This window comes from Schistocerca piceifrons, chromosome 2, assembly GCF_021461385.2.
Source record: "Schistocerca piceifrons isolate TAMUIC-IGC-003096 chromosome 2, iqSchPice1.1, whole genome shotgun sequence".
In the NCBI taxonomy this organism is placed as follows: Eukaryota; Metazoa; Arthropoda; class Insecta; order Orthoptera; family Acrididae; genus Schistocerca; species Schistocerca piceifrons.
In genome coordinates, this window is record NC_060139.1 from 655924859 (window position 1) to 655947628 (window position 22770).

The 22770-nt window shown below is 47.1% G+C and overlaps 1 protein-coding gene across 1 annotated transcript in view; it reads right to left on the reverse strand.

Annotated features, from left to right (window-relative positions):
* The window catches only part of LOC124777742 (nudC domain-containing protein 3-like), an 88331-nt gene that overhangs the window by 55680 nt on the left and 9881 nt on the right, over positions 1 to 22770 (reverse strand). The window contains exon 3 of the mRNA XM_047253242.1: positions 4207 to 4350. Within this exon, the coding sequence (XP_047109198.1) occupies positions 4207 to 4350 (144 nt within the window). The remainder of the gene's footprint in view (positions 1 to 4206; positions 4351 to 22770) is intronic.

The window sequence follows — 22770 nt, forward strand, 5'->3', positions numbered from 1 at the left end:
TTACACATTATAAAACATAGGGCAACTTGTACATTACATGAAACATGAACACACTCTTACCTCTGCCATAACCAAATTAAATCAATGTAAAAATACATTGCATTTTGTTTATAATATTTAAGCATTTTGTCAAAAGCTAATATTGTCAACACTGCACAAAATGCTAATGTTGCAATCTGCATTCAAGTTGATTCGAAAGTACACGTGACGAGACACTCTTATGAGATAATATTTTTTTGTATGAGAACCACTTTTCTTCCACCGACTTTAAGGACTCTTTGCTCGGAGAATAAGTATGGCCTGTTGCTGTGGTTATCTCAACTTCACACAGAATATGAGAGAAAGAAACATCACAAACATCATTATCAGGCAAATAGAAGGAAGGGGATGATCCATGGGGATGCACAAACCTTACTGTAACATCTCCTTCTTCACAATTCACCTTCTCAACAACTCCCAAATACCAAGAAGAGTCATATGCACATGCAACATAGCTGCTGGGGTGCACAGTGCATTCTGGCATTAGTGGCAGAAGTGCATCTGATGAGAAATCATGATGTTTGGTTTGTTGGGGGCTCAACCGCGCGGTTATCAGCGCCCGATGAGAAATCACCCACAATGCTAAAATCCGTATCACAACCCAGCCTTTTTGCTCCAATCTTGGTTTGTGATATTGTTGGTGACAATGTGATGCATAGATCATGTTCCAGGAATTGTTTTTGTACTTGTAAAGCACTGAGAAAGATAATGTCTGACTTGTACCATTTCATCTTTCGAAATAAAGTGAACTGAAATGTCTTGCAGGTTCTTACGACAGAATTCAAATACCTGTGAAGCTGTAAGTATTTGATCCTTATAAACTCTTTGTGAACTTGTTTTTGTGACAAGTCTTTTAACAATGCCACCAACACCATCACAGGGAGATTTGCCATGGCTGGTAACAAAAAAAGACCAGCTGCACTTTATGTTGAAGTCGTGTTCATGGTAGCAGATGTTTCTGAAATTCTTACAATTTTTATATTGTGCAGCACAACCATCAGTGAAACAGTTAAGATACGCAAGATGAATTTCTGGAAATTTGCACTTACAAAAATTCAATACGGTCTTCCGAGTCTGGTACACCATGGCAACATCATGTTCTAGAACATCAGAAACAATAAAAATAGTCTTTGCATGCAACTGTTTGTTATTTTTGTAATATATATGGACAGTGTGAAGAACGCAGTTGCCATTGTTCCAACTGTATCTTGTACTTAACCTTGAACAGCAAAATTTAGATTTTCACTGAGCTCCATTAAAATTAACAATGATCCTTCACATCAAGCCTTTCTTCCTTCATTTTCAGATAACCAGATTGTGATTGAGAAATAATAGAGTGTGGAGTAAGTTTTTCAATTTTCTTAATTAGAGTGTCATAAAATTCTGATAGAGAAGCGATTTGAACACTTAAAGGCATTCTATCAGTTGATACCCATTGACTGTACTGAACCACCTCATCAGGATCATAGTACTCAATTTCATTTTCTAAGTGGGTTTGAAGCAATGAAATGGTAGGGCATTTTTCACACGGATGAAGCATACAGGCTCGGTTATTTATACCGCATGTTACTATTTTAATTAGATCTTGGTATGTTTCTTTAACAGAAATGGAATTTAGAAGCAGTTTAATGTTTTGGTGGTAAATGTACACACATACAGTACGTGTTCCTGATGATCCTACAAGTATAAACTGTTTTGGTCAAAGAGAAGCAAATTTTGAGAATCCCACTTTGTCTTCAGGATACTTTTTTTTTTTATAGAGAGAATACAGTTCAGTTAAATTACTTAAAACAAGATGCTTTTGCTCACAGGTATTTTTGCTGGTCCTCACTTTGTCTTTTTTCCCAGGCATTATTCTTGTGTTTTCATCATCCAAATAAAAATACACTACTTTTTGCACTGTATCATGTGGCAATGTCTTTCCTCTTTTCTGCTCAGCCATCGATAAAATACCTTTCTCCACTAAAAGAGCTCTTATTTGTTCATACCAAATATTCAGAAACCTGAAATTTCGACTGACTTTCTGTCGAGACCAAGTTGGCGACACAAGAGTAAGTAACTGAATTTTTTCATGATTATTTGCATATTCAATTTTCTGTTTCATTTTGTCCACGAGTTCATCATTATGATGTTTTGCCTTTTCTTCCAGTTCTGTTCAATCACTGTCAGGGATACAGCTTGCATCAGCAGCCATCTCAACTTAATATGTATGTGAAATTTTAGTTTGCAGAGCCCAGCTGCTGATTCCAATTTTCATTTGGCCGCTGCAAACTGTCTATGCCGAGCAACTGAATGCAGCTTTGCACGAGATATTCCTAGGTTAGTTAAGCTATTATTGAGCACAGATTTTTCAGGAGTCTGCACCTTCATATTACTCTCATTTATATAGTCTGGTGACGAGTCGTCACTTGCTTTCTTTTCATTAGTAAGTTTGATACAGGTCGAGCACATTTTCTTCCCAGGAATAACACTAAAGCCTTTCATTGAAGATCTCTGCCTTTTCTAAACTAATTTCATACAATCCAGATGAAACACATCGTTTATGGCACTTGAAGAGATCACAGCAAATGTTCTTATGTAGAGAGAATCTGTGCAGGTACCTGTCTGTGTTTTCTTTTTGTGTTTAAAACACACACACACACACACAAAACACTTAAATTACAGTATGAATGACTTGCTTCACCATGATAAAAGTTCTTGTTCTTCACTGGTCAGTTCATTCACACAAGTGAGGGCATTATCACATATATCTTGCAGATATTGCCCAAGAAAACACTGCCTACTTGTACTTTCCATACTGCTTCAGTCTTAAATCAATATTTGTCACAAATAATTCAAAAGATGATTGGTGTAACCTAAAAAGTAATTAAATAACGAAAATCATTCTATCCCATTGTTTCATTTCAAAGGTATTTCACATTATTATTGTAACATTCGGGGACTTACTTCTGTTTTGGAATGAACAATTAAAAACTGAAACAATTGAATTTTAACCAATAACTGACTCTGGGTAAAACTCACTACAAGAGCTCAGAACTCCATGCTCAGTGAAAATGACTCAGAACAAAGGAACTGGATGACGCAATACATGTAGTGGCAATAAAACAGTGTTCTCAGATATGATTTGTTCTTAGGGAAGTCCAATGTAGCCAACTTCAACAATTTAGTGGCGACACGGTAGTCATGAATCAGCGACTTCAATACTTCTTTTATAATAACGTCGTTTTTCACACTTCCTATTATTTCTACAAACTGATTCTTTTTGTGTGACGTAACAGACTATTTATAATAATATTGTAAATTTTTCAAAGGTATCTATGGGGGTGGGGGGCAATACCTTAAAAAATTATAATGTCCATACATGGATTTTGTTTAAAAGGGCCATTACGCCACAAAGGTAAGTTATGAGATATTAGGGCTCATACAGAGGCATACAGACATCCATTTTTTATTCACTACATCTGCGAGCGGAACAGGAAAGAAAATGACTAGTAGAGGTACAGGGTACCCACTGCCATGCATCATATGGTGGCTTGCGAAGTATCGATGTAGATGTGCAGTGATGAAATGTTTTAAGTGGCCACCTGGTGGCCAAAATTTGAACTAATATTTTCCCAGCCTAAATTGGTTGCAATTAATGCATTAGCGTTTCTACCAAGATTTGCTGCCATATGACAATTACAGCCCACACTGGACCTCTCTGAGTAACTGCACTTTGGTTGTAACCACCTCGTACATTACAACTAACCCATTCAACGATTTTTCAAAAGTTCTGAAATTAACTACCTAAAATAGCTTGTTTTTCTCCTGGTTCAGATTTTCATTTGCTGATTATACAGATTCAGATTTTGCAAAACAACTTCCAATGAACATTTGGATGGTAAGATTTTTCATCACAACCTAATTTCTGCTTTGCACTTTGGACTTTATGTACCTGGATTCCCCTTATGATTTCACGTTACAATACAAAAATTTGTATTTTTGTTGGTTATACGTGTATAATTAAATGCCGAGCACATGCAGCATGATACTGACAATATATATTATGTAATACTCAATAATTATGTTCCTTACAATGCAAACATAAATTCTCTTGCTTTTGAAACAACTACAAAAAAGAACAAATACAAGATGGTGGATTCATACCCATTTGGTATCCATTTTTACCTTGGAGTATCAACAGCCATTTCACTTCTTTCACTAGCTCCAGTCTTCTTCTTTCGGGAAACGGCTTTCAGTATTCGGCGATTACCAGGTGCTAGGCTGTCATCACCAACCTCATATTCTTGTGCTACTGGCAAATCATCTCCACTAAGAAAATTAACACAAGAAAAATTAATAAAATGAAATTTGTATCACAAAAAAGTAAGTAATCAATATAATGGAAGGAAACATTCCACGTGGGAAAAATTATATATAAAAACAAAGATGAGGTGACTTACCGAACAAAAGCGCTGGCAGGTCGATAGACACACAAACAAACACAAACATACACACAAGATTCAAGCTTTCGCAACAAACTGTTGCCTCATCAGGAAAGAGGGAAGGAGAGGGGAAGACGAAAGGAAGTGGGTTTTAAGGGAGAGGGTAAGGAGTCATTCCAATCCCGGGAGCGGAAAGACTTACCTTAGGGGGAAAAAAGGACAGGTATACACTCGCACACACACACATATCCATCCACACATACAGACACAAGCTTGTGTCTGTATGTGTGGATGGATATGTGTGTGTGTGTGCGAGTGTATACCTGTCCTTTTTTCCCCCTAAGGTAAGTCTTTCCGCTCCCGGGATTGGAATGACTCCTTACCCTCTCCCTTAAAACCCACTTCCTTTCGTCTTCCCCTCTCCTTCCCTCTTTCCTGATGAGGCAACAGTTTGTTGCGAAAGCTTGAATCTTGTGTGTATGTTTGTGTTTGTTTGTGTGTCTATCGACCTGCCAGCGCTTTTGTTCGGTAAGTCACCTCATCTTTGTTTTTATATATAAAAAAGTAAGTAATGTATACTAAAAAATATATAACATTCATTTCTGTTGGGATGGAACAACTGAAACACAAAATACATGAGAAACAAATATCAAATATTATGTAGCTACTGATTAATAGTACAGCCAAATTAATGATACTGTAAACTGAAAATTTGGTGTTTCAATCTCTCCCACAAAACACTCTAGCATATCATTAACAAATGTCTGTACTTCCAATACTGAATGCACTTGGACAAATTTACAAAAATCCTACAACACTGGATTGCGTCTACAGTTTTCTTTAGTTATCACCATTTCCACAGTTTTTGGGTAATAAATTTGACAAGAGGAGTTTTGTATTAAAACTAATTCATTACAAAGTGAAAAAAAAGTTACACCACACTATGGTCTACACGTCTGATTCTGTTCAAATCTGGTATGCAGGTTAAGGGTGCAGAAATGATACTGTGATATTTCAAAAATGTTAGCACTGTTTGAAGTGCTGCTATTCAGTGGGTAATTGTGGTAAAGCTATAAAATAAGGCAAGACAACTGAACAGTTTGCATTGTGCACATTCTGTAAGTTTCATGTTATCTGTCTCACTAATATTGCTCCAAGTAGTGCTCAAAGTCGTCAAAAATTTAGTTGTGAAAAATCTTCTCTCAAGCTGATGTAGCTTAATGTAGTAGGTTTACAAACTTCTCCTTTTGTAATCTGATGACCAGGTTGCTTGTTTATGAAAGCTGTAAGTTCCAAACTTTTGGGTCCATAGTTTTTAAGAGAGACAGGGATGAAGTTGCCCAAAAACAAATTTGCTGGCAGAGGAAGTGATTTTTAACCCTTGAGTCTCAGAAGGGGCACCTGATCCACAGCAGCATTAATTACCTTCTGAAAGAGCATCTTTTTCTTTACAAAACATAAAATTTTGAGATATGGTTTTTCACCCGATCGTCTGCAACTATCCTGTAAAATTTCTCGTGCAAATGACAATTCAGTCATTCCAGAGGAATACGGAGATAAGAGATGAAAAATTAACTTTTAGCAAATGTAATCCTCTTACAAAATTGTTAAGGCCTTCGTGGCCACTTGTTGACAAACTGGCTGTTGCTTCAGCCTTAGGTTCTTCAGGCGACGTTCATCTGATGATATTTCTGATGTTTTGCCAGCATGAGTGGCTGGCATTGTCACAGTTTCACCCTCCATTGCTGGTGGTGGACTGCAGCATGGCTAATGGCCACAAACTATATGTACATGGTGCGCCAACATCCAAGGGCTTCTCCGCAGTCATTTCCAGTGCGGCTCTCTTGCTACCTGCAATGGTCATTCGCTGCAGCATGGGAAGCCAGATCCGTTTACCTTGAGGCTTTCTTCTTTCTTGTTGAAGGTATTCGAGTTGATTTACTTCTATAGCTTCTCTGAACAAGCGGATGTAATAATTCCTCTGTACAGCCGAAATTTCCATGTCAGCGAATTTTACAATGTGGTCTGTCTAACAAAGCGCGTGCTCTGTCACAGCAGATTTCTCCACCTGCCCCAACCTGCAATGTCGCTTATGTTCTGTGATCCCGGTGTTGACTGCTCGTACAGTCATTCCAACTTCTCCACGTGGTATGTGGTATATTCCTGACATTGCAAGTGGGCCCCTTTTTTTCTTTTCCTATCTGGGACACTCTTTGATCTTCTTTGTCAGTTTGTAAATAGTCTTTACATCGTGTGTGCGCAACATACAGCCAAATCTGTCTGTCACTCTGGGAACATATGTCAGAAAGGTCATATCAACATTTCTTTTTCTGATTTGTCACTTCACCAAGTGTTTGGCTCTCTTATACTTCTCATACATCTTGTGGAGTACCCATTGCTCCTCAGAACACTTTCCAAGTGTTGTATTTCACGTCTGAGGTGCTGCAGCTCACATATTCGCATTGCTCGCATGATGAGCATATAATTATGCCTCTTTTTCTGGCTCGGGTAGTGATTTGAAAGTTTGTGCAGATATTAGTCCGTGTGTGTCAGTTTTCAGTACACACTGTGTCCCAGGCTTTCATCATCCTGTGTGACGAGTACATATAGAAATGGTAGTTTTTTGTCCTTTTCTACTTTCATGGTAAATTTTATGTTTGCAAGGAGGCTGTTCAAATTTCTTAGGAAATCACTGAGCTGTTCTTCACCATGACTCCACATGACGAAGGTATCATCAACGTACCTGTACCCCACCTTAGGTTTACAAGGTGCCAAGTCTAGTGCCAGTGCTCAAAATGTTCCATGAAGAAGTCGGCAATCATTGGACTAAGACAACTACCCATGGCGACGCCTTCCAGCTGTTTGTAGAAGTTGCCATTCCACATGAAGTAGCTCCTGGTGAGACATTTATGAAAGAGATTTGTGATATATTGCCAGAAAATGGAACCGATGAGCTCCGAAGAGTCAGTGAGTGGCACTTTTGTAAACAAAGAAACAACAACAAAACTGACCAGGATGTCATTCGGTGTAAGTTTTAGTTTATCCCCTTATACATCAAATTGATGCTTAGGCTCTACATTTTATTGTTTGCTATAGGTTTCTCCCAGAAACAAGTGTCTGTGGGAGTGTAGTTTGTTACAGGTGGGTTCACCAAAAAAAAATCCAGAAATGTTTTGATGGTGGCTGCCACATTTCCTGACTGCCCTCGAATTTTTGAAGAAGCAGATGATGCAAGAATCACTAAATACAAGATACTGCATGCATATTGAAACATTAACATTTTTCTCAGGCACATAATTATATTTATTTTTAGTTTATATATTTCCCAACGTATCCAACATCTGTAAGTTTTCAATCTTTCAGACTCACATTACACAAGAAAAAGTTAACAAACTCTGAAAATTTAATCAAACTTTCTTTTTGTAGGTGATATAATATTACTGATTTGAATAGATGCTAGATTCAACAACCAGGGAGGATCTGCCTAGTATTCTTTGACAGTTGTCGATTGTTGTTGATATTCAGAGCTGTGTTTCATTCGATCATAATCCACAAGCACAGGTTAGGTTTCCTCCGCAGATGAACATTCGTTCACAGTGCACTCCTGTGACCGTTACTGTGGTGCTGTGTGCAACGCCACCATTACCGCAACATGTAACATGTTTCAATCAGCCATCTTCCGCACCTGTTATGACTCGCATGAATACCAGCTAAGGACATATCATTAATAGTGCTCCACGGGCATTCTCCAGGACTTCTTCGTAGGCGGTTGACCGTAATAGTGCGTGTTCAATATACGAGTCAGCACCTGCTGCTAGTGCTGTACAACCGATGGACGCATACCCCCCCCCCACCCCTATCCAGTGACGTACATCACTGAACAACAAACTTTTCTATGAAGTTGAACAATTCCGCCTGTTCATTCCATGGTACCACCTGTGCCTACTGCGATGGCCTTCCGCGATACAACAGGTATGCTCAGTGATCACACACATGGCAATTGTGGCAAATGTGGTTTTGGGCCTACACTCCCCCCCCTCCAGTGTTACATATGTTTTCTCTGCGGGACCACCTACTGCGCCAGACTGCCATCCTACCATTCCCTGGCCGGAACGGGATTTCGTGGCTCACAAAGACAATTCGATGTTCCCGGAAGTTCCTAATTCTCCTCTCTTCCCCCTGGACACCACTGAAGTTACCGCTGTCAGAAGACAACCCCGTGACATGGTTCATCTCTGTAGAGCACATCTTCATGCTACACCAAGTTTACAGGTTCCTCTGTCTCATGAGACACCTTCACGACCACTCAGACCTGATCTGTGACCTGCTCCTGCCTCTGCCACTGGCTCCGAAGCATGACTTTGCCAAGAAAATGATTATAGAACACCTTGCCTGTTCCCCCCCAGGAGCTCATACTAAAAATTTTATATGAAGAACACCTTAGGGACCAGACACTGTCAGAGCTCTGGCACCTCCTACGGTTGCTGGTCAATGAGTAAACTATGCAGGATACAGTGCTCTGGGCAGTGTCGTCTGCTAAGCTACCCACCAATCTCCAGAAACAACTGCTACAACATTCCTTCGAATAGATCGGATCGCGCTTACGGATCGCTGATCAGTTGTACTCTCTCCTGAGAGAGTGCCAACCTCTGCATTCTCTGCCACAGGTTGGTACGCCTGCACCAGAGTTCCACCCGTTTGCTGGTAGGAGCAGGGCCCGTTCCACTGCTCTGTCCTCCACAACACCCGGCAGCCTGTGCTCACACTCTTCACTCTCCGAACATTCCCGAATCGCGCACACCCTGTATGTGCCAGTATACCTACCCGAAGCAATCGATGATGACGAGCCGCCCCCTCTTGCTAATTCTCCACCTCTGCCACATCCACCTCACCCATACTGCTGGTATCACAAGATCTTCGGCGACTGAGCACAGAAGTGCAAGTCACCTTGCCAGCACCCAAACACTGTCCGCAGGGCACAGTAGACGCCGAACCCTGCAGGGTCAGACAGGCGTCCCCTACACCGCATAACGTACATTCCCCCATTTTTCCCAACGGCCGCTTGTATGCAACAACATTTCTTCTAAACTCAATTTTTTGATCGACACAGGTGCGGACATATCTATAACCTGCATCTTCTCCATCAACTACGCTCCTCTGAGCAATCAACACTTTGATCCTAAAAACTTCAGTCTCAGTCAATGTTTCGCCTGGACTTTTTACATAGCTGACAGATGAGCCAGTTCTAGGGATGAATTTCTTGTCACACCAAAAACTTTCTCCGAACCCCTTTCAGAGCACGGTGCTGCACCACCCTCTGAACACAAACGTACAGTGTGCTCGCCTTTCGCTTTATCGCTGAAGTGTTCTTGCAACAAATAATTTGGTGCACGAGTGTTCCACCCTTGTGGGTGACATTCTGAGGAGTGTGAATGGTTTACCGTCGGAGTGCGCGTCCGTGATGAAAATCCATTGGGACAACGGCGAGCTCCAATGCTGCATTTCGCTCACCTCCAGCGAGCTTGCCTCGGCCCCTATTCAGCTGTAGAACCTGCAATTCACAACACCAGCAACAGGACAAGTTTCTTCCACCAGCTCCAGCCCGGCTGCTTCTCAAGTCAGCTCTACAAAACATTTTGCGTGTGATGAACCAGTTTCTTTGGCAGGCACCCACACCGTGCCGGTCCCTCCCTGTGTCATGTGTACCGATCAGTGTGCCCAAATGCCAACCCCACCGCCACACATGCGACACGCCCACCTCCTCTGCACAAACTGACACACCTCATATTGATAAATAATCCCCCTCTCCTGCGCACCAGCCACGTGACTCAGCCAACACCTCTGTTTCTCGCACCCACCCAGCGCTGCTCGTGCTCACGCCGGCTTTCGTGCACACTAGTGACAGTCGATGTTTACCAAGTGTTCCTGCTCACCACACACTGCGCTCGCTACTGATCTCCCAGCATTTGCGCACATCACGTGCATGAGCCAAATATGTCACTTTTGCACTGCCATTCCCTATTCACTTCAATGGTCAAATTTCGACCCATGGGTGTACTCCCCACATGACAGATGCTTTTGTTAACCAGGAACACCCTTGTGTGCAGTATTCAATATTCGCCGTCATGGACGGGACAGTGCATAAGATAGTTACTACTGTCGGCAACCTATCTGACAAAGTTGGACGCCTCAACCCTATTAAATTACATGCGGCATGACAGCAAATTAATGATCTTATCTGCAGGTATACTGCAGCTGTCAGACAGTAATTGGTCATCGCCTATTCACCTTACTACCAAACACGATGGCCCATTTTGCATGTGTGGGGACTGCGGGCGTTTAAACTTGACGACCATAATAGATAATTACCCAGTGCCAAACATCAAAACTTCACCCACATGTTATCATGTTATCAGATGCTTACATCTTCAGTGTAATTGACTGTAAACACGCCTGCCACCAGGCACCTGCGGTACGGGAGGGCATACCCAAGGTGCAATTGTTGTGACTTGGCAAGACAGCCAAGCCACTACGAGAGGAAGCCGAAAGGCACGCGTTTAAGCTCACGCAGGCTGGCGTGAGGTCTGGAACAGGTAAAGTAATTGAGACTAGGAAATAAAGTACGAAGCTGCTGGAATACTTAACTTTAATCCATAAGTGGTGAACATAGCTCTTGACGGTACATGCATCACAAGATAAATAGCAAATGATAATGGCGCCTCTTTTTTTTTTTGTGGTTTTAGGGCGCACAACTTCAATGGTCATTAGCGCCCGGACTATGTTAGGAATGCACCGCGAGGCACAGGTTTAAGACAGCAACTAAAAGGGAAAACACGATAAAAGATCGACAGGCATAGGATTTAAAAAAACAGCATAATTAAATGTCCTTAGACAGGTTGGTCGATTTGATAAAACGAAGAACGCAAGCAGCTGCTCCTGGGTCATCCGCTAAAATGGCATCGAGAGTACATGGCAGGCCAAGATCAAGACGCAGTGGAGTAAAGTCCGGACAGGACGTTAAAATGTGGCGGACCATCAGCAAGTGCCCACATGGGCAGAACGGCACTGGCGCAGCCGTCAGCAGATGGCGATGGCTGAACCGGCAATGTCCAATTCGTAACCGGGCCAAAACTACCTCCTCCCGCCGAGAGGGGTGTGAGGTGGACGTCCAAGCCGCGGGAAGAGGTTTCAAGGCCCGAAGCTTGTTGTCCGTAAGTGCAGCCCAATCGGCATGCCACAACGGTAAAATGCACCGACAAATGACCCTGCTACAATCTGATGAAGGGACACAACAAGAAGCTGTCCGAGGCTGGAGGACCGCAGCCTTGGGCGCGGCATCTGCAGCTTCATTCCCAGGGATACCGACATGGCCAGGAACCCACATAAAGCTAACCAGAGAACCGTCATCCACCAGCTGCTGAAGAGAGCGTTGGTTCCGGTGCACGAAAGGGTGAACCGGATACGGATCACTGAGGCTCTGGATGGCGCTCAGGGAATCAGAGCAGATGACATAAGCAGAATGTCGGTGGCGGCAGATGTAAAGAACAGCCTGGTAGAGAGCAAAGAGCTCAGCTGTGAAGACCGAACAATGGCCATGGAGCCGGTATTTGAAACTGTGGCCCGACAATAAAAGAACAACCGACCCCGTCAGTGGTCTTAGAGCCATCTGTATAAATGAAGGTCATATTAATGAACTTCGAACGAAGTTCGACAAAACGGGAGCGGTATACCGAACCGGGGGTAACCTCCTTTGGGAGCGAGCTGAGGTCAAGGTGAACGCGAACCTGAGCCTGGAGCCAAGGTGGTGTGTGGCTCTCGCCCGCTCTAAAGGTTGCAGGGAGTGAAAAATCAAGGTGTTGAAGGAGGCGACGAAAGCGAACTCCAGGGGGTAGCAGGGCAGAGACATACAACCTGTATTGACGATGGAGAGAGTCGTCAAAAAAGGAACGATAAGACGGGTGGTCGGGCATTGACAGTAGCCGACAGGCATACCGACAAAGCAGTATATCGCGCCGGTAGGGCAGTGGCAATTCACCGGCTTCAGCGTGAAGACTCTCGACGGGACTAGTATAAAATGCTCCGATCGCAAGACGTAAACACCGATGTTGTGTGGAGTTGAGGCGGCGTAAGATGGACGGCCGTGCAGAGGAGTATACGAAGCTCCCATAATCCAGCTTTGAGCGGACGATCAACCGATATAGGCGAAGTAGGACGGTTCGATCCGCTCCCCACGACATACCACTGAGAACACAGAGGACATTTAGTGAACGGGTACAACATGCAGCCAAATAAGACACATGTGGAGACCAGCTAAGTTTCCTGTCAAATGTAAGACCTAAAAATTTTGTTGTCTCCACGAATGGGAGCGCAACGGGACCGAGTCGTAAGGACGGTGCGAGAAACTCTTTGTAGCGCCAGAAGTTAATACAGACCGTCTTCTCGGCAGAAAAACGGAAGCCATTGGCGACACTCCAGGAGTAAAGATGGTCAAGAAAACGCTGAAGACAGCGCTCCAGGAAACATGTACGCTGCGCGCTGCAATAGATGGTAAAATCGTCCACGAAAAGGGAGTCTGATACATCAGCTGGGAGGCAATCCATTATTGGATTGATCGCTATGGCGAAGAGAGCGACGCTCAAAACTGATCCCTGTGGCACCCCATTCTCCTGGCGAAAGGTGTCCGACAGGACAGAACCCACACGTACCCTGAACTGTTGATCCATTAAAAAGGAACGATGGTTGGTTGGTTGTTTGAGGTTAAAGGGACCAAACAGCAAGGTCATCAGTCCCTTGTTTCAAATAGACTCCATTCTGCTAACGGGACATCTCAGTATAGTCAGAAAAATAAAACGGATAAAGGGGAAATGTAAAAGGGCAGTCACGTTGTCATTAGTAAAAACAAATGAGGGAAGTTGGCAAGAGAACGAACCCAACACTATGCTGAAACAGCATAGGCAAGACCACCTGTGACTTAAAAGGTACAACTGCTATAATGCAGAAAGTACGTATGGGAATAGAAAAACTAACCAAGCCTTAAAAAGAAGGGGGAAAAAACAGAGTAAAAGGGAAAGAAAAGAGGATTCCGGTCAGGGGAGGTGAATCGGGAATCTCTGAACACTGCCTACAGTGGGAGACACCCAAACACTCACCGCCCTGCCCCAACACCAGAGGGAGATTAAAAACTTTAAAACTGAGAATAAAAACCACTCTCCCGGAGGAAACCTAGAACCAGAGAGACCATCCGGGAATCGTCAGCCAACATCAAAGGTAAAGTGTGGGGGAGTCTGTACTTAGCACGCAGAGCCAAAAGAAGGGGGCATTCAACCAAAATGTGGGCCACTGACTGGAAGGCTCCACAACCACATAGCGGGGGTGGCTCATCACGCAAAAGGAAACCATGGGTCAGCCTGGTATGGCCAATGCGGAGACGACACAGTGTGGTCGAGTCCTTGCGGGAGAGGCTAAAGGAAGAACGCCATGGGCCTGTATTCACCTTAATGGCACAAAGTTTATTAGACAGTGGAGTAGCCTCCCAAGAATTGGCCCATGACTGTGCAAAGTGGGATTTGATGTGAAGCCGTAAATCCGCTGCAGGAGGGGTTACAGAAAACGGGGGGTAAGTAACTGCTCCCCCAGCCAAACGATCAGCGAGCTCATTACCCGGGATACCCACATGGCCCGGGACCCATAAGAAGTCAATGGAACAAGCAGCACGGTGAAGATCAGCGAGATGGTCATGGATGGCAGAGACCAAGGGATGGCGCGAAAAACACCGGTCAATAGCAAGAAGGCCACTCATCGAGTCCGTACATAACAAAACGCGGTTGTGTTGGGATTGTTTAATAAAGGTAAGGGCCCGGGAAATTGCCATCAATTCCGCAGTAAACACCCCACATGAGGGTGGCAGTAGATGATTTTCCGTTCCAACGAAGGACGTGAAGGCATACCCAACATGATCAGCAGATTTAGAGCCATCAGTGTAAAAAACAACAGCATCCCGAAACTCCCATAAAATTTGGCGGAAAAAGGAACGGAACACCACCGGGGGGATGGAATCTTTCGGACCGCGGCGGAGATCCATCCGAATTCGAGGCCGAGGAACTAACCAAGGAGGGGTGGAGGGGAGGGAGCGAGGAAGACAGGACAAAGAAGGAAGCCGAAAATCACGGGTAAGAGACGCAAGGCGCAGCCCAACCGGTAAACCCGCCCGAGGGCGGGAGTCAGGCGGGCGACGTCCATGGTCTGGGAATAGGATAGAATAGGAAGGATGAGCGGGAGAAGAACGGATAGTAAGGGCATAAGACACCAGAAGCTGGGACCGCCGAACAGAAAGGGGGGGGATCCCAGCTTCAACCAGGAGACTATCAACAGGGCTAGTAGGGAAGGCACCGGTGGCCAAACGGATACCACGATGGTGGACTGGATCCAGCACGTGCAGCGTGGAAGGAGCAGCTGAACCATAAACTTGACAACCATAGTCCAAACGTGACAGAACTAGAGCACGATAAAGACAGAGGAGGAGGGAACGGTCCGCACCCCAGGAGGAGTGGGCAAGGAAGCGAAGGACATTGAGTTTACGGAAACATCCTACCTTCAGGAGTCTGATATGGGGCAGCCAAGTGAGCTTGTTGTCGAAAAGAAGACCTAGGAAACGAAACTGTGGAACCACAGGCAATCTTTGTGCAGCGAGATAGAGCTCTGGATCAGGGTGGACCGTAGTACGGCGACAGAAGTGGACCACCCGCGATTTTAAAGGAGAGAATTGAAACCCGTGGGAGAGGGTCCATGCAGAGGCACGCCGTATAGCCACCTGGAGCTGCCGTTCTGCAGATGGCATCGAGGAGGAACTAACCCAAATGCAGAAATCATCCACATACAGGGCAGGGGCGACCAAGGGACCGACAGAGGCCACAAGTCCATCGATAGCAATGAGGAAAAGAAGGACACTCAAGACAGAACCCTGTGGGATGCCCGTCTCCTGGGTCCGTGGAGAACTAAAAGCAGTACCAACTCGAACTCTGAATGACCGATGGATCAGGAACTGGCGGATAAAAATCAGGAGGGGGCCCCGAAGACCCCACTGATGAAGGGTTAGTAAGATGTGATGGCGCCAGGCCGTGTCATAGGCCTTGCGAAGGTCAAAAAACACTGCAACCAAATGGCGGCGCTGGGAAAAAGCCTGCCGAACTGCGGATTCCAAGCGAAGCAAATGATCGATTGGAGATCGTCCCTCTCGAAAGCCACACTGGTAAGGGGACAATAGATCCCGAGATTCGAGGACCCAAATGAGCCGACGGGCTACCAGCCGTTCAAGTAACTTACAACCAACATTGGTCAAACTAATTGGCCGATAGCTGTCAACAGATAGGGGGTTCTGACCAGGCTTAAGGACAGGAACCACAATGCTATCCCTCCACTGAGAAGGGAAGTCACCCTGGAGCCAGATACAGTTAAACACCCGAAGAAGATGGTGCCGTTGTGGAGCACTGAGATGTTGAAGCAGCTGGTTATGAATGGAATCTGGGCCAGGGGCCGTATCATGAGAAGAAGATAGAGCAGAAAGAAATTCCCATTCAGTGAAAGGTTCGTTGTAAGATTCTGACTCACAAGTGGTGAAACATAAGGTGACAGCTTCAGCCTGCTGTTTTTGATGAAGGAAAGCAGCTGGATAGGAGGCCGACGCTGATGCCACTGCAAAATGGGTCGCAAGATGTTCTGCGAGAACTAATGGGTCCGTACAAATGCCATCTGGGAGGTGAAGGCCTGGGAGGGTGGACTGCCGATGGCAACCTTGGAGAGAGCGAAGTGTAGCCCATACCCGTGACAGAGGGACAGTGGAACCAAGGGAAGAAACGAATCGTTCCCAACATATCCGCTTGCTCTGTTTGATTAAATAACGGGCTTTAGCGCGAAGGCGCTTAAAGGTAGAAAGGCTGGCTACAGATGGGTGCCTCTTAAAGTGTTGCAAAGCTCGACGGCGATCACGGATGGCAATGGCAATGGCCGTACTCCACCACGGGACTTGCCGACGACGAAATTGTCCAGATGAGCGCGGGACAGCAAGGTTAGCAGCGCGAACAATCGCGTCAGACACGTCACGTAGGACGTCATCAATACAACCCGACAAAGAGGGAGAAAACTCGACCTGTGCAGTATATAGAGGCCAATCGGCGCGGTGGAAAGACCAACGAGGTAACCTCTCCATCGGGGAGCGGGAAGGGAGCGTGATAATCAACGGGAAATGGTCACTATCACAAAGGTCGTCGTGTGGTGACCAGTGTAATGAAGGGAGGAGAGAGGGAGAAGAAAGAGAAAGATCAATGGCAGAAAAGGTACCATGACCAGCACTGAAATGAGTAGGGGAGCCATCATTAAGAAGGCACAGGTCGTGGTCTGCAATAAATTGGTCGATAAGAAGACCTCGTCTAGATGGAAAGGCACTGCCCCACAAAGGATGATGAGCATTAAAATCCCCAAGGAGGAGGAAGGGAGGAGGAAGTTGCTGAAGAAGGGTGGTTAAGGCAGCAGGTGTAAGAGTCCTGTCAGGAGGGAGATAAAGATTGCATACTGTGACTGCAGAGTCTAAGTGGACCCTAACAGCAACTGCTTCCAATGTAGTTTGGAGAGGAATCCACGTGCTAGCAATGTCTGTACGGACCAACGTACAAACGCCACCAGAAGCCCGCAAGGGTCCGACCCGATTTCGACAGAAAACACGGAACCCACGGAGGGTCGGTGAGTGAGCATCAGTAAAATGAGATTCCTGGAGAACCACACAAGCTGCTGAGTAGGACGAAAGAAGGGATTTCAATTCCGGAAGGTGACGATAGTAGCCATTACAATTCCATTGGAGAACCACAGAACGATGGTTTAAATGAGGGCTGAACACGCTAAATCCAGTCATACCGCCGGGTCCCCACCCGTCACCGACAAGGAGGGGGCGACATCCATAAACGACAGGTCAGAATCCGGTTGTGAAGCCGGGGAAGGGACCTCCGGTGACACCAGAGGCTCTTTGTCCCGGGATTTATGTTTCTTCTTCTTTTCAGGCTGAGATCGAGGAGGGCTGTGTGGCATAATGGAGCCAGCTGCATCAAGATCAGGAACAGAAAGAGACCGGGCGACCTGGGGGCCGATAGACCGCGGCTCTCGCGGTCGCCGCGCTGCAGCAGACCTTTGACCTGGAAGGTGCCGGGAAGGGGCATCCCGGGAGAGGCGCCCTTGACCGGCAGACGCCGAAGGAGTGGGACACTTCTCCGGCTGGGGAGGGGGAGCGGCGCCCAGAGGAGAAGGTGTGGGAGCCGCAGGGGAGGGGGGAAGGAGAGGGGTCCGGGACGGGGGTAAGGAAGGGGGAGGAAGGGATGAAGATGTAACCAAGGCGTAACTAGATGTCATGGACACAGGGTGCAATCGTGCATATTTCTTACGGGCCTCTGTGTAGCTTAAACGATCAAGAGACTTATACTCCTGTATCTTTTTTTCTTTCTTATAGACTGGGCAATCTGCTGAACGTGGAGAATGACTACCATGACAATTTACACATACAGGAGGGGGAACACAGGGACTCCCCTCATGGAGTGGACGTCCACAGTCACCACAGAGAGGGTCCTGGGTACAGCGAGAAGACATGTGGCCAAAACGCAAGCACTTAAAACACCGCATAGGAGGTGGGATGTACGGCTTCACATCACAGCGATAGACCATAATCTTAACTTTCTCAGGAAGGGTATCCCCTTCAAAGGCCAGGATAAAGGCACCAGTATCAATACGATTATCTTTAGGACCCTTCTGAACACGCCGAACAAAGTGAACACCCCGCCGTCCGAGATTGTCCCGAAGTTCCTCATCAGTTTGAAGGATGAGGTCTCTGTGAAAAATCACACCTTGTACCATATTTAGAGACTGGTGAGGGGTAATGGACACGGGAATTGTGCCAAGATGGGTACAGGCACGAAGGGCCGCAGATTGGGCAGCCGAAGCAGTTTTTATCAGTAACGAACCCGACCGCATCTTGCTCAGGGAGTCCACTTCGCCGAACTTGTCTTCAATGTGTTCCACAAAGAATAAAGGTTTGACACTGGTGAAAGTATCTCCATCAGTCCTGGTGCAAACTAGATAACGGGGGAAAGGTTTTGCCCCTAGACGACGGGCCTGACCCTCCTCCCAGGGGGTAGCCACGGAAGGGAAGGCCGAAGGGGCAAGAGAAGCAGCACTTGAGGAATCAGTACCACGCAGAGAGACGGCCGCAGAAGAGCGGCCAGAGGTTTGGACCCTTATGCGTTTCATCTGCATAGCGTCCGCCCTGATACCACCCACTCCGATCAGGGGCTCTCCTCACGGGCGCCACCCAGCCACAGCAAGGGCCGTCTGGCACGGCGGCCATTGCCAGGAGTTCCGATGCTCCAGGATGACGAGCAACCACTCCAAGGCATGCATGAGGAGGTCACAGCTCAGGTATCAGAAGTGTGATCCCTGTGTGTTCAGGGGGCTCAACCAAAAGGGTACATAGCGACCCCACCACACGGGCTGGCTACCGTGCTGGCTATGCACCCTAGCATCAGACAACGACGTAGAAGAAAAGGTGGAATATACTAGGAGGGCACACGTCGGAGACACTAGGTAAGGTGCTCTTCCCCAAATGGCTCACACTACGGAAGAGAAATTTTGGAATGGAGGTCAAACCCCAGAGGGGGACCAAGGAATGCCAAAAGGAGGAGATGATTACGCAACAAAGCCAGAGTGTAAAACCAACAGAACCAGGAGGATAGCGGGGGCCAACATAAGCAAGGACACCAATAGAGGGAGAGGAGAGGGCGAGGGGAAAGGGGTATGGAGGGGAAAGGAGGGGAAGGGAAAGGAAATGCAGCCCGGGAGAGAAAGAAGGCTGCAAGGGCTCGGGGCCCCGTGCTCGCCACGCACGTATCCACGAAAGAGTTGTGGACCCCCTGGGGGGAAAAAGGAACGAATAAAAAGAGGGAGGCGACCGCGAAGGCCCCATGTATGCATGGTGCGGAGAATGCCCGCCCTCCAACAGGTGTCGTAAGCCTTCTCCAAATCAAAGAACACAGCCGCGGTCGGGCGCTTCCGCAAGAAGTTATTCATAATGAAGGTTGACAAGGTAACCAGATGGTCAACAGCAGAGCGGCGCCTACGAAATCCACATTGTACATTGGTAAGTAGGTGCCGAGATTCGAGCAGCCAAACCAAACGAGAGTGAACCATTCGCTCCATCACCTTACAGACACAGCTGGTAAGCGAGATGGGTCGATAGCTGGAAGGCAAGTGCTTGTCCTTCCCCGGCTTAGGAATCGGTACAACAATAGACTCGCGCCAGCATGCGGGAACATGTCCCTCAATCCAGATGTGATTATAAGTACGAAGAAGGAAACCTTTACTCGCAGGAGAAAGGTTCTTCAGCATCTGAATGTGAATAGAATCAGGCCCTGGAGCGGAGGACCGTGACCGGGCAAGTGCATTTTCGAGTTCCCGCATGGTGAAAGGGGCATTATAACTTTCACGATTCGAGGAGCGGAAGTTAGGTGGCCTAGCCTCCTCTGCCTGTTTTCGGGGGAGGAAGGCAGGGTGGTAATGAGCGGAGCTCGAAACCTCTGCGAAAAAGCGGCCGAAGGCATTGGAGATAGCCTCAAGGGCCACAAGGACGTCATTCGCGACCGTCAAGCCAGAAACTGGTGAGTGGACCTTAGTGCCAGATAGACGGCGCAGGCTACCCCAGATAACAGAAGAAGGAGTAAAACTGTTGAAGGTGCTTGTGAAAGCAGCCCAGGTGGCTTTCTTGCTTTCTTTAATAATACGACGGCACTGCGCACGTAATCGTTTAAAAGTGATACAATTCGCCACTGTAGGGTGGCGTTTAAAGGTGCGTAAAGCACATCAACGAGCACGTAAAGCGTCTCTACACGCTGCGGTCCACCAGGGGACTGGTACGCGACGTGGAGAAGAAGTGGTGTGAGGGATGGAATAATCAGCAGCAGTGAGAATGACTTCCGTGAGGTGTGCGACCTGACTATCGCAGCTTGTGAAGGTTTGATCCTGAAAGGTCGCCCCGGAAGAGAAGAGCCCCCAGTCGGCTTTGGAGATGTTCCAACTAGCTGAGCACGGAGAGGGGGTATGATGCAGGAGATGAATGACACACGGGAAGTGGTCGCTCGAATATGTATCAGAAAGGGCATACCACTCAAACCGGCGTGCAAGTTGGGTAGTACATATAGAGAGGTCTAAATGGGAATAGGTGTGAGATGTGTCCGAAAGAAAAGTAGGGAGCCCCTCGGGCAGGATGCTGGAGAGCCCCAAAGGGGATGGTGGGCATTGAAGTCTCCAGTCAAAAATGGTGCAGGTAGCTGAGCAATAAGTTGAATCATGTCTGCTCTGGTAACGGCAGACGACGATGGAGTGTAAACAGTACAAATAGAAAATGTAAAAGTGGGGAGAGTAATTCTGACGGCAACTGCTTGCAGGCCGGTGTGCAATGTGATGGGATCGTAGTAAATATCATCCCGGACCAGCAACATAACCCCTCCATGAGCCGGAATACCTACCACAGGGGGTAGGTCAAAACGCACAGAGGTGTAGTGTGCCAAGGCAATGTGATCGCATGGGCGGAGCTTCGTTTCCTGGAGGGCTACGACGAGCGGACGGTGCAAGCGGAGCAGCAACTTCAAGTCCTCTCGGTTGGAGCGAATGCTGCGAATATTCCAGTGAATAAGTGCCATTGTGAGAAGAAATGGAAGATGAAAGAAGGGGTCACCTCGAAGGCCGCTGAGGGCCTGGCTTCGAGCGAGTACTGCCACCGCTATCAGTAGGCAGACAGTCATCGTCCATTGGTTCTATAGGTTCATCGGCCATCTCGTTAAGATGGCCGGGAGGAGGAGCTTCCTCCGCCGGTGGACGGCCAGATGTTCGGCTACCAGCGGTGCGGCCAGGCGAAACGGATGACGGCCTGGGGCAGCAACCGCTGGGTGGCGCAGGAGAAGAAATGCGCCATGGATGAGAAGGAGAACTGTGCTTCCTATGAGCCTTCTTGGAAGGTCTTTTAGTGGAAGTACTGGTCGACGGCTGGGAGTGCGAGGTACGTAGGAAGTCTGCACGGGACGGTTCCTTCTTGAAGGCCCGTGCATCTGATTTCTGGGTCTTCGTCTTGGCAGAAGCTGATGAAGGTGCTTGTGTTGGAGGGGTGACGGGAGGAAGAGGAGACATCGACCGCGCGATCTTAGCACTGGCTGAACGGACGACCGCGGTGCCGAAGGTCAGATCGCATGTCTGCGTCGCCGCCTCCCTGGTAGTCCGAGGAGAGGCAAGGACAGTACTGTACTTTCCCGCTGGGAGCAGCGCGGGCTTCCTATTAGCAAATAGCTTGCGAGCAGCTGAGGTGGACACTTTCTCTTTGACCCGAATTTCTTGGATACAGCGTTCTTCCTTGTAGATGGGACAGTCGCGGGAGGACGCTGAATGGTCACCCTGACAGTTCACACAACGAGGAGACGGAGGTGGACAGTCACCCTCATGGGCATCCCTGACACATTTAGCTGCATTGGAACAAGACTGGCGAGTGTGATTAAAATGCTGACACTGGTAGCAGCGCGTAGGTGTCGGGACATAGGGGCGAACAGAAATAACCTCGTAGCCCGCTTTGATACGCGACGGCAGCTGAACACTGTCAAAGGTCAAGAAAAGTGTCCGGGTCGGTACAAGGTCATTGTTGACCTTTTTCATGACCCTATGGACAGCCGTCACGCCCTGCTCAACGAGGAAAGACTGAATCTCCTCGTCAGTCAATTCGTCAAGTGATCGAGTATAGACCACACCACGAGACGAATTCAAAGTGCGGTGAGCCTCCACCCGGACAGGGAACATGTACAGGAGTGTGGCCCGAAGCAGTTTTTGTGCCTGAAAGGCGCTCTCAGTTTCTAGTAATAAGGTACCGTTACGCAACCTGGTACAAGATTTGACAGATCCGGCTATGGCATCTACGCCCTTCTGGATAACGAAAGGGTTGACAGAGGAAAAATCCTTTCCGTCCTCAGATCGAGAAACGACGAGGAACTGTGGGGTAGGCGGTAGTACTTTTGTCACTGGTGGCTGGTCAAGTTTCCGTTTTTGGGCAGAAGTCGAGAGAGCTGGAGAGAAATCCATTGTGGAGGAATCCCCCATGACTGCCAGCGTCTCCGATGGCATGCTCCTTCCTTGTGGGGACCCTCGCAGGGAGCACTCCCGCCTTAGGTGAATGTTTACACCTCAGGTCACACCTCCCGAGAAACAGACGGAGGGACCAATCGGCATGGTCAGAAGG